General features: G+C 39.9%; 1 protein-coding gene across 1 annotated transcript in view; it reads left to right on the top strand.

Moving 5' to 3' along the window:
• Window positions 1–7,633, top strand: part of LOC102757607 (myosin-8) — a 32,217-nt gene extending 24,584 nt beyond the window's left edge. Inside the window, 11 exon segments of the mRNA XM_015562539.1 lie at window positions 278–461; window positions 545–710; window positions 806–930; window positions 2,156–2,314; window positions 2,317–2,475; window positions 3,067–3,270; window positions 4,806–4,931; window positions 5,019–5,189; window positions 5,375–5,479; window positions 6,363–6,458; window positions 7,356–7,633. Of these exon segments, the coding sequence (XP_015418025.1) occupies window positions 278–461; window positions 545–710; window positions 806–930; window positions 2,156–2,314; window positions 2,317–2,475; window positions 3,067–3,270; window positions 4,806–4,931; window positions 5,019–5,189; window positions 5,375–5,479; window positions 6,363–6,458; window positions 7,356–7,508 (1,648 nt within the window). The 3' untranslated portion in view covers window positions 7,509–7,633.
• The last annotated feature ends 4,333 nt before the right edge of the window (window positions 7,634–11,966 follow it).

Below are 11,966 nucleotides of genomic sequence, written 5' to 3'. Positions count from 1 at the left end.
TCATCCTCCGGAAATTCTGTTTCTTTGTTACTAATGTTATGGTCCCACCCCATAACAAAGAAACAGAATTTCCGGAGGATGAGGCCCAGAAATCAGGATTTTAAAAAGATCCCCAGGTGATTCTCATGTGCAGCCAAGGTTGAGAACCACTGCTCTAGAAAGTAGTTCTGGCTACCAGTTTTGAAAACCATGTTATTTGCCATGGAAATAGGACTGTGAAAGGAGGCCAAGGAGGTTATCGCTTGCACAGTCCTTAAATGCCTGGCAAACTTTTCAGGAAGAAGCTGGCCCAGCGTCTGCAGGAAGCTGAGGAGCATGTAGAAGCCGTGAACGCCAAGTGTGCCTCCCTTGAGAAGACGAAGCAGAGGCTCCAGAATGAAGTGGAGGACCTCATGCTTGATGTGGAGAGGTCTAATGCTGCCTGCGCAGCCCTGGACAAGAAGCAGAGGAACTTTGACAAGGTGGCCCAGCCTGCTTAACCTTGGTCAATGCTTACTTGGTCTTCCTTTCTCCTGACATCGGCTGATGATTTACTGCTTTTCAGATCTTATCAGAATGGAAACAGAAGCAGGAGGAAACTCAGGCTGAATTTGAGGCCTCCCAGAAGGAGTCCCGTTCTCTCAGCACTGAGCTGTTCAAGATCAAGAATGCCTACGAGGAATCCCTGGATCAACTTGAAACACTAAAGAGAGAGAATAAGAACTTGCAGCGTGAGTTCTCTTGAATTTCCCTACCCAACATAGCATGACTGGACCTTTCCATGTTGCCATCAGCTCACCACTTCTCCCTTGCCTTTTCACCACAGAGGAGATTTCTGACCTCACTGAGCAGATTGCTGAGGGTGGGAAGCATATCCATGAATTGGAGAAAATAAAGAAGCAAGTGGAACAAGAGAAATGTGATATTCAGGCTGCCTTAGAGGAAGCAGAGGTACATATAACTAGGTTGCTGGGGGGTGAAAATCAAAGACAAACATCAGGAAAAACACTCAAAATGGATAGTGATACTATAAAATATATATCTTATCATCAAGCTGGGGAGAAGTTGAACTTGTACAGCTTTATAAAGGGAATCTGGCAATAGTAATAAAAAGTGTTAAAAATGTAACTACTATGACGCATCAATTCTCTTTCTAAGAAAATCATCTTAAATGGAAGTAAAGTTTTAAACACAGAGATGTCCAATCCAAGAACAAGACTAAGAAAAGTATGGAACATTCACATGATGCAATTTTATACACAGATTAAATATAATTAACAAAAATATTTATTGTAGACAATTTTAAAGCAATATACATATCTGCATATACAATGTAATTTTATTATGTAGCAATACATATAAAACTAGAGGTCCGGTGCACGGATTCGTGTATTGGTGGGGTCCCTTGGCCTGGCCTGCAGGGATTGGGCTGAAACTGGCTCTCCAATATCCCCCAAGGGGTCCCGGATTGTGAGAGGGTGCAGGCCAGACCGAGGGACCTCACCAGTGCACAATCAGGGCCAGGGAGGGCTCTAGTGTGTGTCTGGCCCATCTAGCCCAGTCCGGATCAGCCAGATCCCAGCAGCAAATTAACTGCCCCCTGGTGGTCAGTGCACATCAAAGCGACTGGTGGAACGGTCAAATGGGGAAGGGACAATTAGTATATTAGGCTTTTATATATATAGAAGATAGGAAAAAGACTAGGAAAATGCATAACATTAAATGGTTATCTCTGAGGTCACAACATTAAGTTTTTTCCTTTGTTTTTATATATCGCCCCATGTTCTATAATGAACATATATAATGTAATCAGAAAAAACATGTTTTAAAACTGAGAATTTCTACAACAGGAATGAAAATATAACACATGAACATTTTAATTTATAAAACAGATTAAGAGTTCACATAAGTTTAATCATGTAATTTTTATTAGTACTTACATGAGAATATTGTATAGTACTTTATACTTTACTAAAAGCACCTTTATTACAGAGCTGCCCTGTATAATCCAGGACTGAAGAAACAAAAGAATTATTTACCTAACAGGCTCCTGGAACTATTGTATTGTACTTTGTAAAATTACATAAACTGATATTAATTAGAGTTTGTCTCACAAGAAATATATTCCAAGTATTCAAGTTATTTTCCATTACTAATCGATCACTGTTTTGTTAAGGCATCTCTTGAACACGAAGAGGGAAAGATCCTACGCATCCAGCTGGAGTTGAACCAAGTCAAGTCTGAAATTGACAGGAAAATTGCTGAAAAGGATGAGGAAATTGACCAGCTCAAGAGAAACCACGTTAGAGTGGTGGAGTCGATGCAGGTAGCAGGATATCAGGATGCTCTGCCAGTGTGGCAGATGAAGACAGTGCTCTGAGAGTCAAAAAGAAGATGGAGGGAGATCTCAATGAGATGGAAATCCAGCTGAACCATGCCAACCGTTTGGCTGCAGAGAGCTTGAGGAACTACAGGAACACTCAAGGGATCCTGAAGGTAAATGAGTCCACATTTAACAGTGCAGATAAGTCAGGCAAGTTACTGGTCTTCCATTCCTCAAAAAACCTTCTTGTCAAACCATCCTTTTTTTTCTTTTAACAAATTATATAGCTCATAGTATGGAGGCCACTAAATTAAATGCACATAGAATATTTTTAAAGAAATGTTATGATATGAAAGCAAGTGTAAGACTGGCACCAAATGGCCTGAGATTGAGTTTTAGTTTTACGAGGTGCCTGATTTTAGACAAGTTATTTAACCCTTCAGAACCTGTTATTGTGAGAATCAAAGGAGACAACAGATATCAAGTACTGTGTAGAGCATATGGAAAATGTTCCATAAATGATAGACAGCAGGACTTGCACATGAAAAAAATAATTAATGTCATAAATGGAACAGGAATCTGTCTCCTGATAAGTCTTTCTTCTGTGAGTTAGTGACATCACCATATTCATGCTTTCAAATGACATGCCTGTCATTTCCTGTTCCTGGTACCAATACATTCTCCCAGTTCATATCCAAGGATATTCATATCCAAGGATATCCATATCCTCTTCAGAGTGTTTAAGGCCTTTTTTTACTTAACAGGACACCCAGCTACACCTGGATGATGCTCTCCGGGGCCAGGAGGACCTGAAGGAGCAGCTGGCTATGGTTGAGCGCAGAGCCAACCTGCTGCAGGCCGAGGTGGAGGAGCTGCGGGCATCTCTGGAGCAGACAGAGAGGGGCAGGAAAATCGCAGAACAGGAGCTGCTGGATGCCAGTGAGCGTGTCCAGCTCCTGCACACCCAGGTGATACAGCGTGAAATTACTCCATTTTTTTAATAAAATATGGTGTCCCAAAAAATGTATACACACTTTGAATGATTATAGAGTTTACTAACATATAGTTCATTTTCACAGTTTAAAAGAATCTATAGAAATGAATAATTTTTTTGTCAATGCCTGCTTTCAAACTGATGACAGTTCTGGTACAGTCACTGCTGATAATGCGAATCAATGGAATCATAAACATCAAGAACATTCCATTCGGTATTTGTGTGCCTTCAATTCATCAACTGTTGCTGGTTTTGTACTGTAAGCTATCTTTTATGTATCCCCATAAAAAAGTCTAGTGGACAAATTTCCTTTATTTGAAGTTTAGTCCTGCTTCCCACATTATTTCAAATCAGTTAAACCTGAAGAGGAGTGAAAATTAAGCAAGTTATCAACTGTTAAAGTGTGTATACATTTTTTGGGGGGGACAGCCTGTGTCCCCCCCCAAAAATGTATATACACTTTGCATAATTATAAAGGCAGTGTTTGAATTTTAACTGCGTCTTCAAACTTCTAGTAACATTTTAGGATGAATTTCCTTTGTTCAAAGCTTAGTCTGGCTCAAAAGAAAAGAAAAAAAAATCAATTGAGCTATCAGCTGTTAAAGTGTGTATATATGTTTTTGGAATATATATATATGCATATGTATATATATATAATGGAAAGGCAATATAACTAAAATATTAATTGCAGTTATCTTGGTGTGCAGTGTTACAAATATTTTATATGTGTGTTCCTATTTGTAATTTTTAGATTTTCTACCCTCCAAAAAGAGGGCATTACATTTATTTAAAAATAAGGTTTGGTTCTTTATTTTGAAAACCATAATGTGGACTAATCATGAACAAAGATATCTGTTGACTCCAATATGTGGAAATGTTCCTTGCATCGTTTCCCATCAGGGGCACGTCAGCATTTAGCTTGTTGTGTTTACTGTCTCTGTGCCTTGCAGGATGTTTGGTATCCCTGACTTGCCCGGACAGTAAATGCAGTAGCACCCCTTAGTCATTTTGACAACCAAATATTTCCAAGTACCCATTGAGGTAGTAAGTAGTGCTTCCCTTTGAGAACCAGGGATTGACATTTTAAGAAAATGTTTTTGTAAGAGTAATCCAGCATTCCCCAAGGGACCAAAGCATGAAAGATCACAGAGAATAGATTCCTTCCAACTCCCAGGACCACACTCACAAAAATAATTTATTCTTTTCTAATATTTCCAACCTTTTATGGTACAGTATAAGTGATGTCCAGTGGAAATATAACTCAGAGAGCACTTAACTTACAGACATTCTTAAATCTCAGCAGTCCTTATGCATAAATCAGGTGGACCTTGGGCAATGGTGGAAGCAGGGGGGAGCTCCAATCTTGTAAATAATTATTTTGCACTGAACAAATATTTGAAGTTTATTGAAATGTTGCTATTAGTCCCTTGCATGAGCCAACAAGTAAGACATTTATAAAATCCCAAGAGGGCAAACTGTAAAGCTTGCTAATTCTCACTATTTTTACAGAACACCAGCCTGATCAACACCAAGAAGAAATTAGAAAATGATGTTTCACAACTCCAGAGTGAAGTGGAAGAAGTCATTCAAGAATCACGCAATGCAGAAGAGAAGGCCAAGAAAGCCATCACTGATGTGAGATGAGCATTTGTTTTACGGACACACATTTGCTACCTGCCATTACCAGGTTTCCTTATTTTTCTTTACTTATATGCTAATTAGGCGGCCATGATGGCCGAGGAGCTGAAGAAGGAGCAGGACACCAGCGCCCACCTGGAGCGGATGAAGAAGAACCTGGAGCAGACGGTGAAGGACCTTCAGCACCGTCTGGATGAGGCTGAGCAGCTGGCCCTGAAGGGCGGGAAGAAGCAGATCCAGAAGCTGGAGGCCAGAGTGGGTATCTCAATCTCTCCAAATCTGGGAAGGGAAAAAGGGCACTTCCCTACGCATCTCTCTTCCTTCATAGTGACTCCTATCCTTGCCCTGGGGCTGGGGACATCCACGCAGTACCTTCAGTTGGGTCCTGAGCTCATTAATATCCTCCAAGACTGACCTGTAGGTATCTTTCTCGGTTGCAGGTACGTGAGCTTGAAGGAGAAGTTGAAAATGAACAGAAACGCAATGCTGAGGCTGTTAAAGGTTTGCGGAAACATGAGAGAAGAGTAAAGGAACTTTCCTACCAGGTAAGGGAATAGCTTTCTAGAATCTCCAGACTTCCTGCCCAGTGGGAAATTGGAAACCTGGTAACAATCTATGTGTCACTCACAAATAGACACGTTAACTTGGTGCATATATGAGGCAAATGACACAGGTGCTTATCACAGCCATATACTAAGCTTGGAAAATCAAGAAAGCTTTTAGATAATAACATAAGAGTATAGGTTTTAAAGCCAGGTAAGTGGGTATTAGCTCTAATTTGGCCTCTCTTATTTTTTAAACTTGGGTAGATTACTTAACACTCTAAACCAGCCATGGGCAAACTACGGCCCGCTTAAAATGAACAAAACTAAAAAAAAAAAAAAGACCATACCCTTTTATGTAATGATGTTTACTTTGAATTTATATTAGTTCACACAAACACTCCATTCATGCTTTTGTTCCGGCCCTCCGGTCCAGTTTAAGAACCCATTGTGGCCCTCGAGTCAAAAAGTTTGCCCACCCCTGCTCTAAACCTTAGTTTCATGACCTATAATGTAGAGTAACAACATCTACTCTCCAAGGTAGGAAAATAAGAATTAGAAAAGATGTTTACAGGGTGGGGCAAAAGTAGGTTTACAGTTGTGAGTACACAAAATACAGTTTATCCTTGTATTATTATTTTTTAATTGTTGTATTATAGTATGAACAATTATAAACCTACTTTTGTCCCACCCTGTATAATTACCTAATACAGTGCCTGCAAATCTGGACATTTAGTAAGAGTGGTGACTGCTATTATGAAGAACGCCTCAGAGTTTAACACTTTTACCCCAGGCCCACTGCCATCATACCAGAGTGATTTATTTTACCACCTATTGTAGAGTTATTTCGCGGGGTTGAATGCAAATCATTTTTTCAAACTTGCAGACTGAGGAGGACCGCAAGAATGTTCTCAGGCTGCAGGACTTGGTAGACAAATTACAGGCGAAGGTGAAATCCTATAAGAGACAAGCTGAGGAAGCTCAAAGTATCTTTAAGCCTTTGGGGAAGAAAAAATGTGTGTGTGGGGGGGAGAGAATAGAGGAGATATTTTTATTATTCAACAATTTGTTTGTGGGGGGAGGGGTGGGGGAAAGTTCTAACTAACCCACCTTACTTGATAACTGTAAAGAATATATAATAGAAGCTTTAACACCATAGTAAGTATTCCTCCCCCTCTAGAAATACACACACTCAAGTGTTTTCAAATGCCAAACTTAGATCTTTTACCCCAGCTGACTTATCCGCTCACTACCAGTATCATCATCAGGGGCTCCTCTCTCCACATGCCTATAGCAGTAAGGACATGTCAGAAGATCCTCCAGTTTCCTTTTGCCTAGTTGCTTCCCATTCTTCCAAATGCAGTGTGGTAGGCAAGTAGTAGGTAGGAAGTCAGGAAAGGAAGGAAGGAAGGGAGGGAGAGGCACAAATAGTAGTAAGTCCAACCAACAGAGGCATACTTTCTTCCCAGCTCCACTTTTCCCCTTTCTCTCTATTCCAGAGTGAAAATACATGGCAAAAAAGTTTTAAGTGGGGTTTTCCCAAAGCTATCATCTGGCCTGACATTTACTTACTAAATTCTGTAATGGAGCATAACTGGGTCTCTCTCTTCCTCTTTTCCACCCAACCCACACATCATAAATGGATTTCACGTTTATATGGGTTTGACATAAGTTGTCCCTTCCATTTCAAAACAGTTTCTTCTTTTATTCTTTAAAGTAAAAAATGTAATTGAAGTTATAAATTCTGTCCATATCTGAAGTCAGACATGGCAAACTGAACATAAGAAGGCAATAGCTGAGTTGAGGAAATAACCCTGTTTGGTGAAAAGTGCAATAAGAACCACGAAGTCTAATTCTCACATTTTCTCTCTATTCTCAGGAGGAACAATCCAACGCTAACCTTGCTAAATTCCGCAAGCTCCAGCACGAGCTGGAGGAGGCCGAGGAGCGGGCTGACATCGCCGAGTCCCAGGTCAACAAGCTGCGGGTGAAGAGCCGCGAGGTTCACACAAGAGTCATAAGTGAAGAGTGATCCCTGATGCTATGGAATGACTGAAGAGAGGCACAAAATGTGCTATTTTTGGTCACTTATTTTATGATGTTTATTTTCCCCTTAATGTTGAGTAAATAAAAAGTACAGTAAACTTATAAATTAAACATTGTCATTTTTATTTCCAAAATTATTTGCTCTTACGTACAGTTCTCACCTAGCTATTGTTTGTAATGCTTTGCAGAGCATTCAATGTTCTGTACCTCCATCACCACCCAGCATCACCTTTCCCACCACTCCCACCATGTAATTATCTTTTGCTGATCTTGATCTCATTAAATCTCTTGATTATTAAAAATTACTAAGGAAAAGACTCCCTGAGACTGCCCCTTCAGACAGAACCCATTCATTTATCCACTCCACAAATAGTTATTGAGTATCTACTATGTGCCAGGCACTGTTCTAAGTTCTGTGGGTGTTGCTGTGAACATAGTTCCTGTCCTCTGGGTGCTTATATTCTACAAGGAAGAAAGGCAATGAACAGCTAAGAAGCTATGTGATAAGTCAGATGGTAAGTGCTAATCCCATATAATAAAAGTTAATATGCAAATTGACTGAATGGCAGAATGACCGTTTGCTATGATGCACGCTGACCACTAGGGGGCAGACGCTCAATGCAGGAGCTGCCCCCAGGTGGTCAGTGAGCACCACTCAGCCAAAAGCCGGGAGCGGGCCTAAGGCATCAGTCGGATATTCCCCAAGGACTCCTGGACTGCCAGAGAGCACAGGCTGGGCTGAGGGAACCCTCAGAGTGCATGAATTTTGTGCACCGGGCCTCTAGTGGGAAATAAAAACATATGACAGTTAGTATTTTGCATAGTGGTCAAGGAAGCCTCTCTAATAAGAAGACATTTGAGCAGAGGCCTGAAGGAAGCAAGAGAATAAGCTATGGGAGTATATGAAGGTAGAGGGAAAAACAGAAAATGCAAAGGCCCTAAAGCAGGGTCAGGTTGACACATCACAAGAGATAGAGAGGAGGCCAACAGGGCTGGAGGCCAAGACAGAATATATACATATATTAAAGCGTAATATAAAAATCAACTGGACGGTGGAATGACCAGTGGGCTAGGATGCACACTGACCACCAGGGGGCAGTCACTTAATGCAGGAACTGCTCCCCAGCCCACAGGCCCTGACCACCCAATCGGGGCCTGCCAGCCAACCTCTCAGTCTCTCCCCTTGGCCAGCAGGCTCCAATTGCCCAATGAGAAATGGGGAACCAGGAGTGGGTGGCGGCAGACATGGGGGCACCAGGGCCCCAATTGCCCCACCAGTCACCTCACATACAGAGGGTGACTGGCAGTGGCAGAGGGCAGGGCTGGCTGCCACAGCCAGGGAAGATCGGCCCTGATTGCAGGCCAGGCCTACGGACCGTACCTGTGCATGAATTTCATGCACTGAGCCTCTAGTTATAACATAAGAGAGGAACTGGGGCGCCCAAGGACCACCTAAGAACTGTTGTCTTTACTCAGAGTGAGATAGGAAAGCTGGAGGGTTTTGAGGAAAGGAGGAAAATGAACACAAATTTTAAAAGAATCACTCTGGTTGCTATATTGAGAATAGACATAATGGAGAAACAGAGAAATTGGGGGACCAGTTAGGAACCTACATTAAAATAAAAGATTAAAAAATGACAATGGTTTAGACCAGAGAAATAGCACTGGGAGATGATAAGAAGTGGATGGATTCTAGATGCATTGGAAGGTAATGCACATAGGATTTTCTGATAGACTGGACAAATGAGCGGGTCACTGAGAAAGAGATAGAAAGAGGACTTATTAAAAGAGCAAGGATAAAACAAGAAAGATTTGGTGACTTTGGTCTCCAGAAAACGAGGAGGCAATAGAACAAAAATGCAATCTAGACCAAATGTGTATATTATGCACCCCTGTCCCTCCTCTACCTTCTAGCATTTACTCTCGCCCATCTCCCGACCCCTATCAGTCTCAATCTTTTACACTATAAATTGTACAGGCTACAATCTCAAATATGTCTAAAATGAATAATGAAGTTTAAAACAAAACAAAAACAAAAAATTCAGAATACTCTCCTACACAAAATTTTGGACTAAAAGGGAAATTAAAACTATAATCACAAAAACTTCTGCAAGTAAATCTTTGTGATCTTAGCTTATGGGAAGATGTCTTAGATATAATACCAAAAGCACACTCCATGAAATAAAAAATTGATAAATTGGACTTCATCAAAATTTTAAGTTTCTGCCTCTGAAAAACACTGTTGAAGAGAATGAAATGACAAGCCACAGACTGAAAAAAGGTATTTGCAAATTATATCTCAGAAAAAGGATGTGTGTCCAGAATATACAAAGAAATCTAAAAAATTTAAAGAAAGAAAACAATCACCCAATTTTTAAAGAGGCAAAAGATTTAAATATGTCACCAAAGAAGATGTACAGATGACAAACAGGTACATGAAAAATGCTCAACATCATGAGTCATTAGGAAAATAACAATTAAAACATAAAACCACACACCACTACAATGGCTAAGTCCAAGTGTTGGCCAACAGGAGGTGAAAGCGGACCTCTCGTATCTGCTAGTGATAATGTGAAATGGCAAAGCCACTTCGGCAAACAGTTTGATAGCACTTAAAAAATTAAGGCATTGTCCATTTGTTCCAGTCACTCAATTCCTAGGTATTAACCCAAAAAAAAAAGTAAAATATATGTCCATACAAAGACTTGTACACAAATATGCACTGCATATTTATCTGTAATAGCCCAAACTGAAAACAATCCAAATGTCCATCAACAAGTGAATGAATAAATAGCATGTGGTGCCGCCATACAATGGAGCACTACTCAGCAATAAAAAGAAACACACTATTAACACAAAAAAAATATGAATTTCAAAATAATTATGGTGAGTGAAAGCAGCCAGACAAAAAAAAAGTGTTAACTTTTTTATCCCATTTATATAAAACTAGAGGCCTGGTGCATGAAAATCATGCACTCAGAAGGGGGGGAATCCCTCAGCCCGGCCTGTGCCCTCTCGCAGGCCAGGAGCCCCCAGGGGATGTCAAATTGACTGCTTAAGCCTGCTCATCAGACATCCTTAGCACTGCCGAGGAGCCAGGAGAGGGTCCTGCCACCACTGCTGCACTCACCAGCCATGAGCTCGGCTTCTGGCTGAGTGGTGCCCCCTAGTGGTCAGTGCATGTCATAGTGACTGGTCTTTCCACTGTCCGATTTGCATATTAGCCTTTTATTATATAGGATAGGATTCTAGAAAATAAAAACTAATCTATAGTAACCAAGAGTTGATTAGTGGTTGCCTAGAGATGAGAAGGTAGGGTTTATAGGAAGCACAAAACAGTAGGGGGCATTACAAAGGTAGAGAGGAAACTTTTGGGGTATGATGGATATATTAATTTGATTCAGATGATGGTGTCATAGTGTATACACATGTCAAAACACTTCAAATGTGTGCAGTTTGTTATATGTCATGGGGAAATGCTACAATTACAGTGCTTGGGAAAATATTAATTAGAATACTTTATGTTAAACTTTAATGTCAGAGTTATAATCTTTTATAGAATTATATTGAATCTATCAACTTGGGGAGAATTAAGATATTTATTATGTTGATTTTTCCAATCATGCATACAGTATGCTTCTCCATTTATTTCCACTTCCATTGATTACTTTCATTGTGTTTTATAGTTTTCAGCATATAAGTCCTATTACATTTTGTTAGATTCACACCTAAAATTTTCTTTTTGTTTTAAGTGATTGTAAATGATATTTTATTACCGATTTTGATGTCCACATATCCATTGCTAGCATATAGCATAGAGAAATACAACCGTTTTTTTTTTTAATATGTTTGTCTTATATACAAAACCCTATTGAACTCAGTAAGTTTGAGTTTGTTTATAAATTCTTTGGGGTTTTCTACACAGACAATCATGTCATCTGAGAAAACAATCATTTAAAGTGAATCTAAATTAAAATGAGGTCCAAAAATGCATAGTAAATAATGGGGGAGAGGGATCTCATTGGGATTTTATCTTAAAAATGCAGCCAAAAGTTACCGAAATAAGTTTATTTTCTGTTACATTTCACAAGACTTAGGTTATAATTGCCACTCTCTGCTAATTCTCAGAACAAAGAATGAATCAATATTAGAGTTGGAGGAAAGGGACATAGTTCCCACAATCTCATATAATATGACATCCCTTATGTTAAATTTTTGCAATGCAATCATAAAGAATGTCCTTTGTGGCAAAAATGCATAATGGCTTCACGGATATTTTTAAGGGTCTTCCTAATCCTTTGATCCTGAATTCATTCTCTTGAGCCACTTACTGCATCATCATCTTTGTCTGCTTTTAGCTCTTTAATTATTAACTACTAGTTCAATACTGCTGCATCCACATTAGTCAGTGGCTTTGCAAAATTCAAGCAGATTTCTTTTTATT

The sequence above is a fragment of the Myotis davidii genome, unplaced genomic scaffold, assembly GCF_000327345.1.
Source record: "Myotis davidii unplaced genomic scaffold, ASM32734v1 scaffold37, whole genome shotgun sequence".
Taxonomy (NCBI): domain Eukaryota; kingdom Metazoa; phylum Chordata; class Mammalia; order Chiroptera; family Vespertilionidae; genus Myotis; species Myotis davidii.
The sequence above is the reverse complement of the archived record's forward strand: the minus strand, read 5'-3'. Positions and strand labels throughout refer to the sequence as shown.